This window comes from Mustela nigripes, chromosome 6 (genome assembly GCF_022355385.1).
Source record: "Mustela nigripes isolate SB6536 chromosome 6, MUSNIG.SB6536, whole genome shotgun sequence".
Lineage (NCBI taxonomy): Eukaryota > Metazoa > Chordata > Mammalia > Carnivora > Mustelidae > Mustela > Mustela nigripes.
The window spans coordinates 47126088-47147654 of record NC_081562.1 but is presented as its reverse complement, the minus strand read 5'-3'; the positions used below and the strand labels follow the sequence as shown (position 1 = coordinate 47147654).

The 21567-nt window shown below is 42.0% G+C and overlaps 1 protein-coding gene across 3 annotated transcripts in view; it reads left to right on the top strand.

The window, feature by feature from the left end:
• The window catches only part of MYRFL (myelin regulatory factor like), a 120905-nt gene that overhangs the window by 74787 nt on the left and 24551 nt on the right, over positions 1–21567 (top strand). For all 3 annotated transcript variants that reach the window (XM_059402476.1, XM_059402475.1, XM_059402478.1), the window contains exons 12-13: positions 5656–5764; positions 6530–6639. In XM_059402476.1, the coding sequence (XP_059258459.1) occupies positions 5656–5764; positions 6530–6639 (219 nt within the window). The remainder of the gene's footprint in view (positions 1–5655; positions 5765–6529; positions 6640–21567) is intronic.

Here is a 21567-nt window from a genome sequence, read left to right as displayed (position 1 = left end):
TGACCAATGGGCTGCTTACAACCAGGTGCAGTCACCAGAAAAGGGAAGATCCCATACATCGCCAGACCTCTTCACCTTCCCCCTTTAAATATGGTCCCCACCCACTGCCTTGTGGCAGACAGCCTGTCCCTCCCTGTCTTGCCTACAACTCCCTTGTGGTGTGTTTGGTAAATTTCTACCACTTTTCTTCTGCTTCGGATGAATCCTTTCGCTGTCCATGCCGCTAGCTTCCACTCAGTTGGGTTGCCCCTACATTTGGGGTCTCCTGTCCAATCGGGAGAGACACCACGCTTATCAATCCTATTCACCATTCCAGGCAAGAGAGTTGATGGTAACGACGATGGGGCTGACAGATAGGTGAACTTCATCCTCACTTCCCCTGACTCAGTTTTTCCAACTTTTAAAAATAGCCATTCCATTCTGAGAAGTGGGATCCTTGGTTGATCTGATTACAAGCCCAGGACTGGAGGCAATTTCTCATCCTTTAAGGGTACATGGTCACCAGAGCTGGCTTCTGGACGAGCTGCTGCAAAACTAAGTGGCCACACACGTTGCCCAGGGCAGCAATCGGGGAAAATGAACAGAAGTTGCTGCTTTGCCCTGGCTCTGTGCCTCCTCACTCAGGGCACCCGAGGTTGTTTTGTGGGGATTAAGCACAGAGTACGCTGCATAGAGAGCCCTGGTGGAGATCTCTGCGCTCATCTGGACACACAGCCAGGAGAGAGACGATAGAGCAGATGTGATGGAAACCTGTGATGTGGAAGGACTGGGAACATGAGGTCGGCCTAAGTGGGGAGCAGCCTCACTTACCCAGACATTGTGTTTCCTGATGGGACTATGGATTGTAGAAAGAAATGCAGCTCTTACAACAGAAACCGCGAAATCAGGGTGGAGCCAATATGCTGAGAAACAAAGGAACGTGAAAAACGTCAAGGTCAATGCCTGAAAAAAAGTGAGGAAGTTGAAAGTTGCATGCATCAGTCAAATTCTGTGATGACTGCTGAAAACAAGGCTGCGAACGATTCAAAAATAAAAGCCAGGAAAGAAGTCAGTTAAGATGAAATGCTCCGAGAATGTTTTCCCCAAACGCATCAGCCGTGTGGTAGAGACCAAAGCGTCGAGCTGGAGAAGGTCAGCCATGCGAAGTCTCCCCTTGAGGCCATGAGCCGGATGCAGGAGTTCCATAGCTTCCAGTGAGATGGTGTACTCCAGCTGCTCCATGGTCAGGTGAGGCGGTGTACTCCAGCTGCTCCATGGTGAGGCGGTGTACTCCAGCTGCTCCATGGTCAGGTGAGGCGGTGTACTCCAGCTGCTCCCCATGGGAGCCTGGGCTGTGGCCAGAGGACAGATAATGAGATCTCCCTCCCTGAACAGACTGGAGTCCCAGAGACAAGAATGCCTTTTCTGTGGTGCAGTTCTTGAGGGCACGTCGGAGAAGCCTTGGGTGTGACGCGGGCGTGATGCCCCAAGACAGTGACAGCCATTTGCATTCAGGCTCAAAACGTTCCCAAACTGCCACGCTCAAGATCGAATCAGACCCTGGAACTCAGCTTCTAGCTTCTTACTCACCACATGTTGATGAGCAGGGTGTGCTGTGAAGTGCGGATCAGCGTTGGGTTCCTGGAGCAGGAGTCCCAGAAGGCACAGGCCCTGCCGGGCTTTCCCTCTTTCCTTGAAGGGTTTGGGTGTAGCTACACACCAGACACATTGCTAGGCCCTGCAGAGGTCCTGAGATGAAGGAGCTATGGGCTTTATCCTCGAAAATAGAACTTTTAAAAAACTTTTTAAAATTTAAACTCCAAGTAGGAAATACTCATTGAATCTCCAGTGCCTGGGATAACACATCAGGCACACAGTAGCTGTTCCTTAAATATTTGCTGAATGACCTGTCCCTCTCCCTCTCCCTCTGCTCTCCGCACCCCACCCCCGCCACCAACCTTGCACTCTCTCTCTTAAGTAAATAAATAAAAAATAAATAAATTTTAAAAATCTCTTTAAAAAGTAAATACTGTTGAATGAATGAAGGAGCTCACAGTGTTAGCGGTGTGAGAGCTCCTTCCCAGCATGGTGGCAAGGGCTTCCCTGCTCTGGCCTTAATCCTTATAGTGTAGTAATGCCCACCTCTGCTCTTGATGTGCAGGCATCATTCTGGGGACTTTGCCCTTGGGACTCCGCTCATGGAGTTCTTTCTGCTTGGCATCCCTGTCTTGGTCTAACCCTTTCTCCCTGCCTTGTCTCTCTTTCCCTAACTCCTATCTTAAATTCCTTTTTATTAGACTTATTTATCAAATAATTTATTTATCAAATGTTTGTTGAACATCAACTACATGCAACAGATTGTACTGGAAACTGGTAATATGGGGTGCCTGGATGTCTCAGTCTTCAAGCATCTGCCTTTGGGTCAGGTCATGATCCTGGGGTCCTGGAATCGAGCCCTGTGTTGGACTCTTTGCTCAGTGGGAAGCCTACTTCTCCCTCTCCCTCTCCCCCTGGTTGTAGTCTCTCTGTCAAATAAAATCTTAAAAAAGAAAGAAAGAAAGGAAGAAAGAAAGAAAAAGAAGGAAAGAAAGAAAGAAAGGAAGGAAGGAAGGAAGAAAGAAAGAGAGAGAAAGAGAAATAAGAGAAACTGGTAATATGGTGATGAACAGAAAACCATGGTCCTAAATATGTCTTGTCCCTCATGGGGTATATATCCTATAGGGAAGACAGGTAATAAAGGTAATAAAGGTAGCCAAGAGACTACCGGTTTTGTAATTGTTATATCCTAAAAGAAAATTATATCCTGAAAGAAAAAGGGCTGCCAGCATTTTACTTAGAGAATAAGGTCATTAAGAAAATAAAGGTAGCCTGGTGATAACTTTGATCAGTGCTATGCAAGAAAACAGCAGCTCCTGTTAGCACAGAAGGCAAAGGGACCCTTTCTAGTATTGGAAATCAAGAAGTGCTTCCTTGGTGAAGGGATGTTTATGTTGGGGGAGAAGGTAGGAGTGGAAAGGAAGAGATTTGGAGGCAGGGAAAATGCCCCAAGCCAAGGGCCAGAAGTGAAAGGAGCAGAATTTGTTTGAGAACCAAAATAAGGCAAGATCTCGGTGGGGCTTCACCATTTCTAGGAAGCCTTCCTTTACGCTCCCCTAGGAATATTTTAGGGACCTCCTTAGAGCTGCCATAATTCTCTTTTCATAATTCCACTATCACTCTGCATTTCTCACATTGTAGTATAATCATATATGATGAGTCTGCCTTCCTGTCTAGACAACAATGTTCATTTAATAAGTGTAAATGTTCATTTAATAAGTGTAAATTTTAGGAAACTTGGAATGTGGAATCCCATAGAAAAAGTATGATACAAGGTCAAGACAATCAGAAAACCCATTTATTTATTTTTACTTTATTTTAAAATTTTTCTTAATTTTTATTTTGCCTATTTTTTCCTTATTTGATTACAATCAACACATAATGTGACATTAGTTTCATGTGTGCAACATAGTGATTCAACAACTCTATACGCTAAGTCTAGCACAAGTAGAGGCACCATCCAGTGCTGTTACAGCTCCACTGACTGTGCTACATTTTCTTCCCACGGCTTCTTCATTCCCTAACTGGAAGCCTGTATCTCCCACTTCCCTTCACCCATTTGCCCATCCCCTCCCCACCTCCCCTCTGGCAGCCATCACTTTGTTCTCTGTATTTATAGGTTTGACTCTGCCTTTTTAGCAACATTTAGCAACATTTTCACTATACTACCTCTTCTTTATCCATTCATCTATGCTTGAACACTTGAGTTGCTTCTTTATCTTGGCTTTTGTAAAGAATGCTACAATAAATATAGGGCGCATATATCTTTGTGAATTGGTGTTTTCATTTTCTTCGGGTACTCAGTAGTGGAATTATTGGGTCATATGGTATTTCTATTTTTAACATCTTGAGGAAACTTCATACTGTTTTTCACAATGGTTGTACCATTTTAGAGTCCCACCAACACTGCAAATTTTCACCAACACTTGCTATATCTTGTCTTCTTGATTCTACCCATTTAGGAAGGTGATATCCCACTGTGGTTGGTTTTGATTTCCATTTCCCTATTGATTAGTGACATTGAGCATCTTTTCATGTGTCTGTTGGCTATCCATATGTGTTCTTTGGGAAAATGTCTTTTTAGGTCCTCTGCCCATTCTTAATCAGATTATTTGTATTTTGGTGTTCATTTGTATAACTTCTTTAATATTTTGGATATTAATCCCTTATTAGATCTATATCATTTTCAAATATCTTCAAATATCTTGCCTTTTTGTTTTGTTGATGGTTTCCTTTGCTGTTCTAAAGCTTTTTATTTTGATATAGTCCTAAGAGTTTATTTTTGCTTCTGTTTCCCTTGCCTTAGGAGACATATCTAGAAAAATGTTGCTGTGGCTGATGTCAGAAAAATTACTACCTTTGCTCTTTTTTAGGAGCTTTATGGTTTCAAGTCTCACAATTAGAAGAGCACAAACTTTTAAAAGGCAATCACTTTTTAAAAATGCCAACACTTGGTGTAGTGCATGGTATGTTGAAGGTGATTAGTAAATGTTAGTTGAATAAAATAATGAGTAATGAATTGAACCAAGCTTTGGATTATAGCAGGTATCGAAATAACAGCACATTCAAAATTATACTTCCCAAGAAGAACCTAAAGTGAATTTTTCCCATTTAGTCAGTTAAGTGTCAAGCCACCACCTTTTATAATCAGTCAAACTAATGAGGGACAGGGAGCGTTTAATGATATTGGAAGAGCTTTCCCACTCATCCAACAGAGTGGGTCAAGGGAGGAGTTGAGGGCCATATCAGGGGTTTTCATATAACGAGAAACGAAGCATTTCGGTTACTCTAACACAGAGATGAATGTCCAGGCAGTATAATTTTAATTGCCAAGAGACTACCGGTTTTGTAATTGTTATATCCTAAAAGAAAATTATATCCTGAAAGAAAAAGGGCTGCCAGCATTTTACTTAGAGAATAAGGTCATTAAGAAAAAAACAGTAGGTTCTGCTAGTACCATGAATTCATTAAAAAAAAAACAAAATAACAAAAACCAAACTCAAAAGAGAATCCTTTGAATCAAACACATTTGGCTTTAGGAAAAATTCACCCTATTGTCATATTGCTGGGACCAGGTGACATTGTTTTGAGGAATTTGCAGTGAGAGTTAGGAATACCTTTAGTAACCTACAAGAGCAGTGAACTCAGAGGAGCATATACCTTCCCTGCCCAGAGTGGTCTGGGGGAGAAGCCGTCTGCAGGAGAGGAAAGTCTGGATCTCAGAAGGCCTCCTGGGTGGGCATTACAGGGACCTGAGGAAATTTTCTCCAGCAGGGTGTCCAAAAGGAATTCAGTGATACAGGATATATCCATTCCTAAAGGTTTTTTGGGTTTTTTGTTTGTTTGTTTATTTGTTTGTTTTTTACTTTCACTAAGCCTTTTTGATTTGTAAATACAAGGTTGGTCTGTTTCTTTGGTGTTCGCACTGTCTGTCACTGGGAAATGATCCCTTGCCCTCGTGAATAGCGACTGCTTCTCTCCAAAGTCATCCATCTCCATTCTCGGAAGGAGAATTCAAATTTCCTATCTAAACAGGAACTATCTCAGTGGCTGAAATCTGCTCTTCCTGAATTAAATTAGGTTGACACTAATGAACAGCTAAGACGAATAGCCCAAATGAGGGTCGTGGAATACGACTACAGACCTGAATTCGCGTCCTCCATGGGGATAAATGCCGCCCATCAAACAGGTAGGTGCACAAAGTCCCTTGTTAATTTTGTGCTGTCAACTCTTGAAAGCTTAATTCCCTCTTTATCTGGTGGTTGTGTGCTGTGGCACTGATTTCCTCTGTGAGATCCACACTCACCAGAATGGGAAAGGTGAGAGAAACGTCTGTGTCACCTGTATTCGACATTCCCATCCCTATTCCTGCACCCACCGTACGGGTGGAATATTTTGAATACGCTGTTTTTCACTGGAGCCATTTTGCTCCTAGGATGAGGGCTCGGGGGCGATGGCAGCTCCAACTGTAAGAGGGGCAGCGTTGGGCAGACCTGGGAGAGGGAGAGGTGGCCGAGTAGGCGGGTCTAGGTCAGAGAAGGGGCAAAGTGGTATTTGTACTCCAGCCCAGGAATCCTAAAGAAACCGGGACCATTTAGGTGGGCAAATCCTCCTGCGGGAAAAGAGGAAGTCAAGCTAATGCCCCACTCTTACGTCTCTATACAGGGATTTTAAGGTATATACCCACTCCTCCCAACATTCGGCCCAGAGTCCCAAGGAAAAGTGAAGAAAATGACACCCCTCCTTTTAATCCTTTAGTGGTTATGGGCTCAAAATTCCTCCTTTGCTTCAAATGTATCATAGATCAAAGCAAAAGCTGAAAAGGGATAATAAGCATCTACTTGCAAAGATGTCCTTGGGGGGCTGTCAGCGGTCCATTTTGATGTAGACCTTGGAGGATTTTTCTCCAGAAAGCTCTTTTCCTGACTAAATGTGTTGGAGTGTTTGTGTCTAGGGATGATTGCTCAGGAGGTCCGAGAAATCCTGCCTCGGGCCGTCAGAGAGGTTGGTGATGTCACCTGTGAAAATGGAGAGACGCTGCGGAACTTCCTCATGGTCGATAAGGTAACTAGGAATCGTTCTGCCTGTGGAGCAACAACCCCACAGGGGACCCCCCTTTCTGTGGCCTCACATTAACCTGAAACTGTCACTAGGAAACAAGAAAGCTTCGCCAAGCTGTGTGGTAATTCCTATCAGCCGGGCCACCTGGGCATAAGGCACAGGAAAGAAGCCCCCTAAGGGAGAAAGAGGAAGGAATACGCAGCGGTGACCTGGGCGAAGCCCACATACCAGCAGTGCCTGGCGTCCTGTGGATGAGTGACAACAAGCTGTGATCAGGTTTATCTTAAAAAATGGAACTAGAACTTCGGAAAGGGCAATTTATCTCACCGAATACAATTTAGGTGATCATGAAAATAGAATGATGCGATTCGGAGAATGACTGAAGATGGAAAGAAGGGGCGATTTTTCTTTGCGAGCACGGTTTCTCAACAGAATTGTATGTTCCGCTTTCAGAGGACAATCGTAAAGTGGGTCACTTTGGCAAAGATAGTCACGAGCCTCCTCATTTTTCCCAAGGGCCTGTCTTCATTCTTTGATATTCAAATCATTCTCTTTTGAAGGAATGTCCCCGTCCTCGGTCCTCGTAGCTGAGCTCCCTTTCTCAGGGGTCTCAGGCTGCCCTTCCCTTACTTGCTTTGTGTGGGTGACTTGAGTCGGTCTCTGAGATCGTGTTTATTAATTCCGTGAAGTCCTGGGTCCGTGGCAAGGTTTGCGGACTCACTCCGCGGCCGATCTGTACATTGCACTGCTGCATTTGATGCTGGCGGGAAAACTGATTGACGGAGGGTTATTACAGTTGTAGGGAGACACATCTGAGTGGAGACTAATTTTGTAATTTGTCAGCTCATGGGGGCAGTGCTTCTCTGACTTCAAAGTGCACATGAATCAGGGGAGGAACTTGCTAAAATCCAGGCAGGCTCTGATTCAGCAGGAACAGGGTGAGACCCAAGAGCTTGCATTTTTAACTAGTGTTGAAGTGATGCCAATTTTGCCGATCTTATTGGCACGCAAGCCGCGCTTAGGGCTGCAAGGTGGAGGGTCCCTTTCCATATTGGGCCCTTCCTCAGTCTTCTTCCTCTGGGCTCTTGGGCAACAAATCCTTAGCTGATGGAGTGAGGATAGCCTGCTCTGCCCTGGGCTGCGGGGCTACGGTGGCAGAAGTCCAGTTTCCTCCTCCTGCTTCCCATATCCATCTTGAGTAGAAGCAGCTCTTTGGTCTCAGACCTGGGCTATCACTTCCCTTGAGAGATGTAGCATGAGACATCTATTTTTAACAATAAAATAGTGAAGTTTTCCTTAAAATATATTTTAAAATAAGTAAAATAAATATATTTCCTTAAAATATTTCCTTAAAATAAAAGATAAGAGATTCTCTGAGGTATTCATGGGGTAAGGTCACTGTCACTTTCTGGCATTTTTAGAAGCTTCCTGGGTGAGAGAAGAATCTGGAGGTTTAGCTATCTGGCTTAGGGCTCAGCCTTGAGTGCGGACCATTAGGCTGCCAACGTAGGGCTCTTGGCATTACTCATTTGGTGGTGCCATGTCACTTCAGACCATGACCCTCCCCGTAGAACACGTTTCTGTATAAATAACATCTGCCCAGGGCCTTACGATGATCACTCTGTGGGAAAATACTTAGTTCTCCCCTGGCCCAGGATCTTCCCACTCCCAGTTAAGTTGAATGAGGTCAGGGTCATTAGCAGCAGTGGTTCTGAGGGCTACGCACCACCTTTACCCCCTTGAGAGACTTAAAAACCCAAATTTATTCCTAAGAAGGCCAAGCCAGAGCCCTGGGAAAATAAGGGGTGGTCTTTCCCAGTCTAGGCAGCCAGGTTCATTTGTCCTCTGAGGAGCCGTCCCTGCCCAGGCAGCATTCAGGTTATAAGCAGATACAACTGACAGGAAGGAGTCTGGAAGGGACAAGTCATGATTCTCTTAACAACAGCATCGTGTAGTGATTCAGTCTATGGAGCCATCACCAAGGCCACACTCACTGACTGAATCTGTAACACTACGAGCGGTGAACACCTCCATGCTCTGAGGCCCGGCTTTCCACTTTGGCTCACTTCTAGGGAGACAAGGAGAGACTTCAGTTGCTGGTTTAATCCTCAACATTGTGGGATATCCCTCCACTACATTATAAATACTTCACAGAATAGCTCCTTTACTCTCTCTTACTAAGAACATAGGTTATGTGACTCCTGCTGTCTCATGCTCTCTGTTTACAGTAAGCAAGATACACAGAGAGCCTCTTGCTTTCCGGTCTCCCAGCCATTTGTGTGGGCACCACGTTGGCCTTGAGTGCCCCATTCAGGACTGCTTGTTCTTCCCCCCCCCCCCCCCCCCACCAAAGACTTCATTTATTTATTGGAGAGAGAGAGAAAGAGAGCATGGCAGAGGGAGAGGGAAAAACGGACTCCCCGCTGAGCAGGGAGCCTGATGCGGGGCTCGATGCCAGGACCCTGGGATCATGACCTGACCTACCCAGTTGCCCCAGGACTGCTTGTTTTAAGGAATGTCTCTAGGACCTTCTGACCACACGTGCTGTAGCAATGGGTGTAGATCAGCTTCAGTGACAGTGCCTCCCTCCCTCTATACTCTATTTCTGTTCCGTCCAACTCCCCTTTGTATAAATGATTTTTTTATTGAAGCTAAAGCACAAACTAGAAATGCACATGAAAACATTGAAATGTTGCACTTCATGATTGCTCTATCTTTTCCACATGGACTTTGCAACTTCGGGCCCAAATAAGAAACAGAATGGCTGGATCTTTACAGATGGCCCGTGTAACCCTCCATAGCTGGAGAGGAGTGATGTTGGCGGAAGTTAGTGTAAATCAGGTTTCTTTCAGAAGAGATGACTGTGTGAGATAAACTTCCCTTGTCTGGGGCAATTTGCTTCTTCTCATAAACTCCTCATGGTCTGTGTGCCCCGGTGAAAGCTCAGCCATGGGAGGTGGTGTGAGAGGGCTCCAGGCTGGTCCTGAGAGTCAGGGGACTCAGGGGGGTAAACGCCACTGTCTAGTCTATGAGACCCCTAGGGCTTTGCCCTTCAGCTTGCTCCTCTATCTCTTTACTTGGCAACTTTATTTATTTCTGTGATTATTTGGGAGTAGGCTTTTATATTTCTTGAGCATTATTATTCGGTGGGCTTGGTGTAAGAAAAATGTACCCAATAAATGTCAGCGTGGCCTTAAACATATTTACAGCTATGTCTGTATGAAAATGAAGTTCAGTTTGAATAATGTGTGTGTGTGTGTGTGTGTGTGTGTGTGTTTTACGAAATGATGTTATGAGCCACCCTACTACACCTTAGTATGTGGTTGCTTTTTGCTCATTGATTCTCTTTTTCCTGCAACTGGAAGGAATTTTCTGTTCTAGTCATGCAAAGATAAGTACAACAGGGCTCCTGTCTTCAAGCAGCTGACAGTCCGAGGCGGGTGGTGAGGCGGGACTCAAGAACAGAACTCTGAGGGACAGCGTGACAGGTGCGCTCCTGTCTGTGGACACCAGGCCGGGGCTCGCAGATGGAAAGGGAGCGGGGACTGAGAGGCAAGGGAAAGAGGACAGAGGCTGACCTGGGGTGACTGAGAGAGAGGAGCACTGCAGGCGGCCTCTCCATTTTTCTTTTCTCTCCCGCATGCTGTCCAATTAGATGCCCAGTGCTGCTGTCCAGAGTTTGGCCACCTCTCTTGTCTATTATCTTCCCTTTGTATTCTCTTTACCCTTCTCAGTTTTCTCCCTAAAACAGAAAGAGAAGGAAACATTTCTGATGGTACAATCCCCCTTCCCCCTTTGCCTCTTCGTTGGCTTATTATCACCCCTCCCCCATCTGGATGGACCCGTCGCTCTCTAACTCCTTTCCTAACCCTCACACCCACCCCGCCAGCCCCCACACACCCTCAGAATGCGAGGTCTCTGCACGCACTGACACCTTTGGTTTGCCGGCCCTTCTGCCACCGGCCTCGTTCTCTGTCCTCACGCTCACCAAGTTTGTTTCTGCCTCAGAGCTGTTCCACGGAGTGTTCTCAGCCCTGCAGACTCTCCCTTTAGATGAGCTTGTCATTTGGATCTCAGGGCCAAGAACTTTTTCGACTACCTCATCTAAAAGAGTCTCCGTATCTCTAGCTTTCACTTTTTTGTAAGATTCAGGGCCACCGACAGGGTGTGTAGTGCCTTCGCTGTAATTCGAGAGAGGAGCCCCCTGTGTCTGGGGCAGAACCCACCCTTACCCTCAGCTGGAGGGCTGTGCAGGGGACATACTGTAGACTTCTGGGTGATGGCCTGGAGAGTTCTGTCTCCGCTGGAATGGTCTCACTTGCCTACTTATTCTTCACTTCCCCGGTTCGTTGTGTGACCCCCCCCCCCCAAATCTATATTTTTCAAAGCTTTATCTCCAATAGTTTCTTTGTGGTTTCAACCCCAGAGTTTAGAGTACTAGTCCACAAATACTGGCTGAATGAATTAAGGATTCTGTGATGCCTTGATCAATCTTGTCTCTGTTCTGGGTCAGGCCTCCCCTTATACATCTTTCTAGAGTATTTATCACATTGTGTTGTCATTCTCTTCCTAGTCCATATCTCTCCCACCAGACAGTGAACTTCTCAAGGTCAAAGAATGTGCCTTGTCAGTCCTGCATTGTTCAGGGTGGCATCTGGTACATTGTGAGCTCTCAGTAAGCATGTGTTTGAGTTAATGGCTGAGTTTCTGGATCTCCCTGAAAGGAAGAGAAGTGGTTCCATTCAAATAAGGAAGTCTGACAGAAAAGTGGCTTTCTAGTGGGAAAATGAGTTCAATTTTGTGTTTGAGGTGTGAGCTGAGTATTCAGATGAAAATGTCCAGAGGTGACTGGGAGTGTGGAAGTTGGGAGGGAGCCAGGGCCCAAGGGACGCTGCAGCCATGGGTGAAGATATTCATTGATGAGGGAAAGGTTATGGATGGAGGTCACAGATCAGAAGCCTGTAGCCAAGTCTGGCCTGAAGACTTTCTTTTTTTTTTCCTCATGGTGTTTTAAAATTTTTCAAATTTGTTGCCAATTTTTAAAAATGAGGGCTCCTCAAACAAATTCTGGGTTTCTGGCTCCCCAGAGCCATCAGATCTGGTCACATGGAGCTGAGGAGTAGCTTCCCGGCAAGGGCTTCAGGGGTCCTTCCATCTCCGCTTCCTGTTACCTGCCTGCCCTGGAGGATTTCAGTTCTGATGGAATGAGAAGCAAGTAGACTAAAAGCAGCAGATGTCTTCCAGTTAGGACCAGGAGTAGATCTGGGCAGGCTGAGAAGGTTGGGCTAAAATGGAATATGGAGTAAGCACAGTGTCAAAAATTCAAGTGAGCAGAGAGGATGGATGCGGACATGGGGAAGAAAGGGTTGAGATGGAAGAAAATGAATGTTAATAAAATATGATTTTAGCAATTGGAGAATCACTAATAGTACATGGCAAAGCAGTTAAAAGTGTGAATTTTGACATAGATAAGACTTTGTCCAAAGCTTGGCTCAGCAAGTTTTGGGAATAATGAGGTCACTTTCAAATTATTTTACTCTTTACGGTTCTCAATAAAGATAACTTCAGTATGGCAAGTTGAAATTCTACCTTCATTACTTTTCCCCCCACTGAAGCAATTGCTTTTATAAATGATTTTGGTTAACAAAAATTTTCTTAAAACCATGGCTTTTTGGTCTATAATACAGTAAAACCCAATAAATGGTTAACTGTTAGTGAATTTTTTTTCCAGATGTCACTCAGAGATGCTAATGTCTCAGGTGCCTTTGAAATGATTTGTGTTTTTTTTTTTTAATGGAATGACACATACTCTGTTTTTTTCAGAAAAACGGAGTGGTAGAAGATTTATATGTTTGAGTTCCTATGGCTAGTCCAGAAACTAAATGGAGGTATTTAATTAATTAATTAATTAATTTTGAATTTTCAAAATTTAAATATAGTTGACACACAATGTTTCATTAGTTTCAGGGGTACAATATAGGGATTCAACACGTTTCTACATCATGTCACACTCACCACAAGCACAGCTCCCATCTGACACCATACAACACTATTACCGTACCACCGACGCTATTCCTCATGCTGTGCCTTTTATCCCTGTGACTTCTTTATTTCATAACTGGAAGCTTGCATCTCCCACTCCCCTTCACCCAAAACGGGGGCTTTTAAACATCCTGCTCATCAGTTGATTTAGAAGTCCAGTGTTGGGATGTCTGGGTGGCTCAGTCAGTTAAGTGTGTGCCTTCGGCTCAGGTCGAAGGGTCCCAGATTGAGTCCCACATCGGGTTCCCTGGTCAGTGGGGTGCCTCCTTCTCCCTATGCCTACTGCTCCCCCTGCTTATGCTCTCTTTCTGACAAATAAATAAATAAAATCTTAAAAAAAAAAAAAAAAAGGTCCAGTCTTTTCTCATCAAGGGAGGGAGCAGAACTCATTTATTGCTTGTGGTGTGGTAAGTTTCCTGTAAGGGGAAACCTTTCTCTGTTGGACTCACACAATTGATTTGACTCCAAGCTCGATGATTCTTTTTAGAGCTAATATGTTCTTAAACCAACCCTGGCTATATGAACAACTGATCACCTGTTCGTAAGCCATCTTCTTCTTTCCTAGGGGCTCCTCATACTGGAGGCAGGGAGAAAATCCTTTTATTTTTTGGTAAACATTTTAGAGAGAAATATGGTAATTTATTATTTTCTTGGAAAATTTCTTTTTGTAGTTATATCTTCTTTTAAAAAATTATTGCTCATTTTTTTTGGCCATGTGTTAAAAGTTCAGAAGTAACACAGGTAAAAGCAATGGATTACTAGGGTGGTAACTAGTAAAAGTTTATTGTGCACACAAAAAAGACAGTTTGCCAACTGAAACCAAAACACGGAATAAGGCCATTTAGGAAGCAGCTTGTAGAGAGAGAAAGCAGTGCCTATTTATTCTTCTGTGGTTAGTTATAATATTGGAATTTTCTTAAGTGATAGGGAACTGGTCAGTGGTTACTTCCTATCAACCTTGGGAAACAGTTCAGGTCTTGCTTATGGTTTCCAGAGGCATAAGCAAGAGATGATGTAGGTCAAGTCAGTTGTGCAAAATGAGTTGCATTAAGCTTTGTTTATATGACTAAACGTTTTGTCTGCTTAGGGAATTTTCAGGACGGGTCTCCATTTGTTTTTAATTTTAACACATGCATTTAAACAAGATGGCAGGATGGATGGATGGAGCTCATTGTGGCATTTAAGCGATAGGTGTACGGGCATTTACTGTACAATTTTTAAAACTTTTCTGTATGCTTAGAAATTTCTGTAATAAAATGTTGGGAAAAGCAGGCATTGTTCCAGACTCCTTAAACTGCAATTTAAATCCTCCGGTAGCAGGTGGTGACAATACTTTGAAGATCAGGTAGACCTGTTTATTCAAGCCCCTGATTGAACACCTAGAAGTTTATACTTTATTTACCAAAGTGTAATTCAGCAGTCTGCTTTTCTGGCTTAGGGACTCTATTTTTTAAAATCCATATCAAGGCCTGGGCAAAGTTCTAAAGCTGGGTTTATTCAAAGCCCAAATAATTGCCAGGCACCTCCGTTGGCTAAAGATGGTTTTTCTCCCTTGGCAGTCATCCTTGTGAGGCTCGATTTCAGGTTGTTATAGTCCCATGATTCTATTATAGGGGAAGACTTTTTTTAAAAGAAGATTTTATTTATTTATTTATTTGAGAGAGAGAAAGAGGGAGGAGAGGGAGGTGCAGAGGGAGAGGCAGAAGTGAGAAGCAGACTCCACACTGAGCAGGAAGCCAGACATGGGGCACAATCCCAGGACCCCAGGGACCCCAGGGATCTCCGGGACCATGACCGGAGCCCAAGGCAGACGCTTAACCAACTGAGCCATCCAGGCGCCCTCCCTGATTTTATTATAAAACATTAGTCCATGCAACACCAGATGCCACCAGGAGACTCTCACTGGGGAAGAAATAAGAGCCTGATTCAACTTCTCCAGGCTTTCTTCGCGATCAGGCTGGGTTCGCCTTATTTAGTGTTGCTAGATAGAGGACAAGTCGCAGTTCCCAGACAGAGGAGAGGTCAGCTCGGCTGTCTGGCTGCTCCCGCCTTTAGGACCAGAACTGCAAGGGAGGCTGGAGCTTGTGGTCTGCGTTCTGCAGGGCTTGTCTGGGACGCGCAGAGGCCCTGAAGGAACTTCTATCTATCTCCTGAGCCAAATCCTCCCAGAATTGCAAAGGACCTGATCAGAGTGGAAACCAGTTTGCTGGGTACAGTCAAACCAGCTCCCCATACCCAGCTGCCCTGAGGGTGGGAAACACTAGTATTGCTTTGTTTAATTCACCCAAATTTCCATGGACATTTCCTAATATGGAAGTGGAATTTGGACCTCAGTCTTTTTGCTTTTTTAAGAGCAGCCTCAGATAAAAGAATACACTAGAAGTTTGGCCACTGTCTTCATTTCACTAGAGAGCAGTGCTGTGGCCTCCCGATGCCTCATGACAGGAACTGTCCCAGCAGTAATGTTCCCTCACGTAACACACACTGAGTTCCTGCTCTGTGCTGGCGAACTGCCCGCGGACAAGATGTGTCTCTGGGTGTTCATCACACGGGTGGGTACGACACAGAGCGGAAGGAAAGTGGGAGGTGGGGGAGACAGGTGGTTCAGGTAGAGGCAGCAGCCTGTCCGCGCTAGCTCCAGAAACCAGAGAAAGCTTGAGATGTTCGGCAAAGGGCAAAAGGTTCGATGAGATTAGAGCGCAGCACCTACAGTGAAGGGTAAGGCTTAGTAAGGCGCGCGCTCTAAGCTCATAGTGGCCCTGATTTCATGATGCTTCCTGTTGTTTCCACGTGCGTGGATACTTGCTGAAGTGCTCCACATGTCCTTCAGAAAAGATGTCATGCTGTCTGTTTGTACCTTCACCCCAAAGCCAGTCATAAACGGGTGCAAGATTCTTGTGTGATTTGAAGCAGTCTCTATTTTCTAACCCCCCCCCCCAGTCTCATGAGCAGTTTTTGGTGGCAAGAGGTCTGATAATTTTTGCATCACAATCATAAAGTTACATTTCAGCTGAGATTGTTGGTCCCACTTCGCCTGGTTAATAATAACTGGACAGGTGTGAATAATTGAATTAAATTCAATTATAAAATAGTTATTAAACAACAGTGGGTATTAGATGGGGAAGCTTTTCAAAATGTCCCAGCTTACGCCCATCTGAGTTCTAAGGCATACAGACCTTTACATGGGACTTGGATGAGCCTATGTGAACAAAGTTTCCCTGGTATCGGTTGCATGTTCATGGTTCAAGTGAACTCACTGAGACCTTATCACTTGCATAGAAAGGAACACTTTCAGAAAGTTCTGGATTATGTTTTTGAGCATATTTATACTGGCTTCAATATGCTATGAGAGGACAGAAGTCAGAAGTATTTTAGTCAGAGTCGATCTCTAAAATGTAATGTCCTAGGAATTTATTTTGTGGTCGTTTTCCATTGGATCCATAAAGTCAAGGCAATGATTATAACTGGGAAGGCAGTAGTAAATTTCCTCGCTACCTTTATTTCCTCTTAAATAGGAAAACACATGAATTATCTTCTTGCCTATTGGATCTACCTGGAAGATATATGCTGCCAACAAATTTGAGTTGAAGAAATCAGAGATGGCTTATCATTATTTACAAGTAACTGGATAATCGCTGCCAATTGTTCATATCTCATGAGGCAGCATTAAAAGTCCTGTGGGGTAGATATTACAGAATGAACTTAACCCTGCTTTAGAAGGGACTTAAGTATCATTCTCCATGGTCTGCTCTTGTTTGGGCTAAATCACAAATTCATGTTATCAGGCAAGCATTAAAAAAGGAAGCCAAGAAAAATAAAAAAGAATTTTAGGTATGGTAGCACCAGTGAGGATCGGGAAATGTGGGTGATTCAGGAGATTTGGGAGACTGAACAGGTGGCAGGGCACAGTGGATGGCCCCTGGGGGAGGCATGGGGGGAGGGGTCAGGTGATGACTGGGAATCTGTTGGGGATCCCTGCTTGGACATGACAGCCAGTTATAATTATAGTATAAGGCTTTCTACAACATAAACAAAGCAAAAGGTGGTATGACATTTACTGTGATTTAGAACCATAGAATGTTATTCTTGTCTTCATGATTTCTGCTTTATTTTTATTAAAACAAATTTAGAAGTAAGGGAACATTTGTACCAGAATTAGAAAATTTTAAAGAGCTTTTGTCAGGAGATTGGTGTTTTATTTTTTCTTATTTATTTATTTATTAACATTTTAATAAGGAATTTCAAATATACATAAGTTAGAATAATAGTGAAACTCATGTGTATCCTTTACCCAGATTTGACAGTTTTCAATTTGTGTCCTATCTTACTTTATTCAAATCCCCCACCAACTATCCTTCTTTACCAACTGCATTTTTTTGTTGTTGTTGCTTTATTGAGATACAAGTTTAAGGCAAATGACATGATGATTTGATACACATACATATTTCAAAATGATTACTACAGTGAGGTTAGTTAACACAACCATCAGCCACATAATTACCTTTTGTGTGTGTGTGGTGAGAACATTTGAAATCAACTCTCTTAGCAACTTATAAGCATTAATGTAATATTGTTAACTATAGTCATCAGGCAGTACATCAGATCCTCAGGACTTAACCATTTCAAACCAAGTTTGTATCTTTTGATAAACATCTCCTCATTCCACTTCCCCCACCCCCATCTCTCAGTCTCTGGCAACTACCATTCTACTCTCTGTTTCTCTCTACTCTCTTTTTTCTCTAAAAAAGTTTGGCTTTTTTAGTTTCCACATATAAGTGATAGCACAGTCTTTCCATGTCTCACTTATTTCACTTGGCATATTGCCCTCAATTTCATCCAAGCTGTCACACATGGCAGGATTTCCTTCTTTATTATAGCCGAATTATAGTCCATTTGTGTGTGTGTGTGTGTGTGTGTGTGTGTGTGTGTGTGTCCCATTGTCTTTATCCATTCATCTATCAATGGATACTTAGATTGTTTCCCTATCTTGGCTATTGTGAATTATGCTGCAATGAGCATAGGGCTGAGGGTACCTCTTAAAGATGGTGATTTCGTGTCCTTCAGACATACACCCAGACATTTTGGGGGGATCTCCATACTGTTTTTCATAATGCCTATACCAATTGACACTTTACCAACAGTGTACAAGTGTTCCCTTTTCCCCATACCCTCACCAACACTTGTTCTCTTTTTCCTGCCTTTGTAAAACTAGCCATCCTAACATGAATGTGACGATATCTCACTGTAGTTTTGATTTGCATTTCTCTGATGATTAGTGGCATTGAGCATCCTTTCATGTACCTTTTGGCCATCTGTATGTCTTCTTTGGAAAAATGTTTATTCATGTCCTCTGATCATTTTTATTAGATTATTTGTGTTTTGCTATTGAGTTGTGTGAGTTCCTTATATATTTTGAATATTAATCCCTTATCAGATATAGGGTTTGTAAATATTGTCTTCCAATCTTTAGGTGGCCTTTTAATTTTTTGCTGGTTTCTTTTGCTGTATGAAAACTCTTGAGTTTGATGTAGTCCCACTTGTTTATGTTTGCTTTTGTTGCTTGTGCTTTTGGTGTTGTATCCAAAAAAATGGTTCTCAGACCGATGTCAAGAAATTTTTTCCCTATGTTTTCTTCTAGGAGTTTTATGGTCTTACGTCCACATTTAAGCCTTTAATCTATTTAGAGTTAATTTTTGTGGGTGGTGTAAAGTAGAAGTCCATTTCATACTTTTGCATGTGACTAGTTTTCCCAACTCTGTTAAAAAAACCATCTTTTCCTCACCAAGTACTCTTGGCTCCCATGTCACATTTTAGTTGGCCGTATATGCATGGGTTTATTATCTATTTCATCAGTTTCTATGTCTATTCTTAGGCTAGTACTCTTCTGATTACTATAGCTTTATTGAAATCAGGAGGTATGATGCCTCCAGCTATATTCTTTCACAGGGTTGCTTTGGATATTAGGGGTCTTTTGTGGTTCCATACAAATTTTAGGATTTTTTTTTCTGTTTCTATGAAAGATGCCATTAGAATTTTGATAGAGATTACATTGGATCTATAGATGGCTTTGAATAGTATGGACATTTTAACAATATTAATTGTCCTGATCTAAGAACATAGGATATCTTTCCATGTATTTGTGTCCTCTGTTTCTTCCATCAATGTCTCATAATTTTCAATGTGCAGATCTTTCACCCCCTGGATAAATTTATTCCTAAGTGTTTATCAGTTTTTATGCTATTGTAAATTGGATTCTTCCTTTCTTTTTCAAATAATTTATTGCTAGTGTATAGAAATGCAACTAATTTTTGCATATTGATTTTGTATCCTACAACTTCACTTAATTTATTAATTCTAACTTTTTTTGGTTGACTCTTAAGGACTTTCTGTATATAAGATCATATTATCTGCAACAGATAGTTTGCTTTTTCCTTTCCAATTTGGATAACTTTTATTTCTTTTTCTTATCTGATTTCTTTGTCTAGGACTTCCAGTATTATGTTGCATAGAAATGGTGGGCAGTGAGCTTCCTTGTTTTATTCCTGACCTTAGAGGAAAAACTCTCTGCTTTTCTTCTTTGAGTATAATGTTAGGTATGGACTTATCATATAGGGCTTTTATCATGTTGAGGTATAGTCCATCTATAATTTGTTGAGAGGTCTTTTTCATGAAAAGATGCTGAATTTTGTCTAATGCTTTTCTACATCTGTTGAGATGATCAAATGATTTTATTAATGTGGTGTAACACATTGATTGATTTGCATATGTTGAACCATTTTTGTATCCCAGTAATAAATCTCACTTAATCATCATGTATGACCTTTTTAATGTATTATTGAGTATCCATACTTATCAGAGATAATTGTCTGCAATTATCTTTTTTTGTAGTATATTTATCTGACCTTATTTGGTATCAGGGTGATGTTGGCCTTTTAAAATGAGTTTGGAAGTGTTCCCTACTCTTCAGTTTTTTTGGGAGAGTTTGAAGAGATTTGTATAGACTCTTCTTTAAGCATTTGGTAGAATTCCCCAGTGAAGCCGTCTGGTTCTGGACTTTAGTTTGTTGGGATGTTTTTGATTATTGATTCAATCTTTTTTTTAAATTGGCTTTTTAGATTTTCTATTTTTTCATAATTCAGTCTTAGTTGGTTTTATGTTTCTAGGAATATCCATAACTGTTCATAGTAGTTTCTTAGGATCCTTAGTATTTTTGTGGTATCAGTTGTAATGTCACCTCTCTTTTCTGATTTTATTTCTTTGAGTCTTCTTTCTTTTTGTTCCTTAATCTAGCTAAAGTTTTGTCGATTTTGTTTATCTTTTCAAAAAATTAGCTCTTAGTTTTGGTGATTTTCCATAGTATTTCTGGGTCTATTTCATTTATTTCTGCTCTGATCTTTGTTATTTCTTTCCTTCTACTGCCTTTCATCTGAGTTTCTACTTTTTATAGTTCCTTGAGGTGTAAAGTTAGGTTGTTTATTTGAGATATTTCTTTTTTCTTCTTAATGTGGGTGCTTATTGCTATAAAATTCCTTAGAACTACTTTTGTTGGGACGCCTGGGTGGCTCAGTAGATTAAACAGCTGCCTTCTGCTCAGGTCATGATCCCAGGGTCCTGGGATCAAGTCCCACATCGGGCTCCTTGCTCAGTGGGGAGTCTGCTCAGCTCTCTGCCTGCTTCTGCCTCTGCATCTCTCTCTTTCTCTCTCCCTTTTTTTCCCCTCTCTGAAAAATAAATAAAATCTTTAAAGAAAAAAACATGACTACTTTTGCTATATCCCATAAGTTTTATTATTATATTGCATTTCCATTTTTATTTGTTTCAAGATATTTTTTATTTCCTTTTGGTCTCCTCTTTAGCTCATTAGTTTTGCAAGCATGTATTGTTTAATTTCCACTACTCATGAATTTTCAAGTTTTCCTCCTGTTATGAATTTCTAGTTTCATTACCATTGTGGCTAGAAAAGATACTTGGTGCGATTTTAATCTTATTAAATTTGCAAGGTTTGTTTTGTGACCTAACGTATAATCTAGCCTTGAGAATGTTCTGTATGCATTTGAGAAGACTGTGTTGGGTGGGATTTCTGATATGTCTTTTAGGTCATTTGGTCAAAGGCATAGTTCTAGTTCACTGTTTCCTTACTGATTTCCTGACTGGGTAAACTATCTGTCATTGAAAGTAGAATACTAAAGTCCCCTACTATTATTATATTCTTCTATTTTTTCCTTCACGTCTGTTAGTATTTGCATAATAATAGGTTCTCCGATGTTGGATCTCTCTCTCTCTCTCACTAGAGATAGAAATACAGATATAGAGTATAGACATATAGATTTATAAGTGTTATAGTCTGATGCATATCCCCCTTACCAGGCTGAATTGGCCCCTTTATCAGCATATAACCTTCTTTGTCTCTTGGTACTGTTTTTGACTTAAATTTCATTTTATCTGACGTATGTATAGTTACCCCTGCTCTCTTTTGGTTTCCATTTGCATGGAGTATCTTTTTCCATTTCTTTAGATGTGCATGTCCTTAAAGCTGATGTGAATCTGTAGTAGGGAGCAGCATATAGCAGCATTTTTTTTTTTAATTCATTCACCACCTCTATGAATTTTTACTGGAGAATTAATCCATTTATATTTAAAGTAATTATTAATCAGTGAGGACTTATTAATGCCATCTTACTGTTTTTTGGCTCTTCCCTTATTCCTTTCTTCCTCTTTTGCTATGTTCCTTTGTGAACTGATTTTCTGTAGTGGTATGCTCTGACTCCCTTCTCTTTATCTTTTGTAGGTTTTTGTTTTGTGGTTATGTGAAGCTTATGTAAAATATCTTATTGCTTATTTTAGGCTGATAACAACTGAATTTTGATCATATACAAAAACTCTATCCTC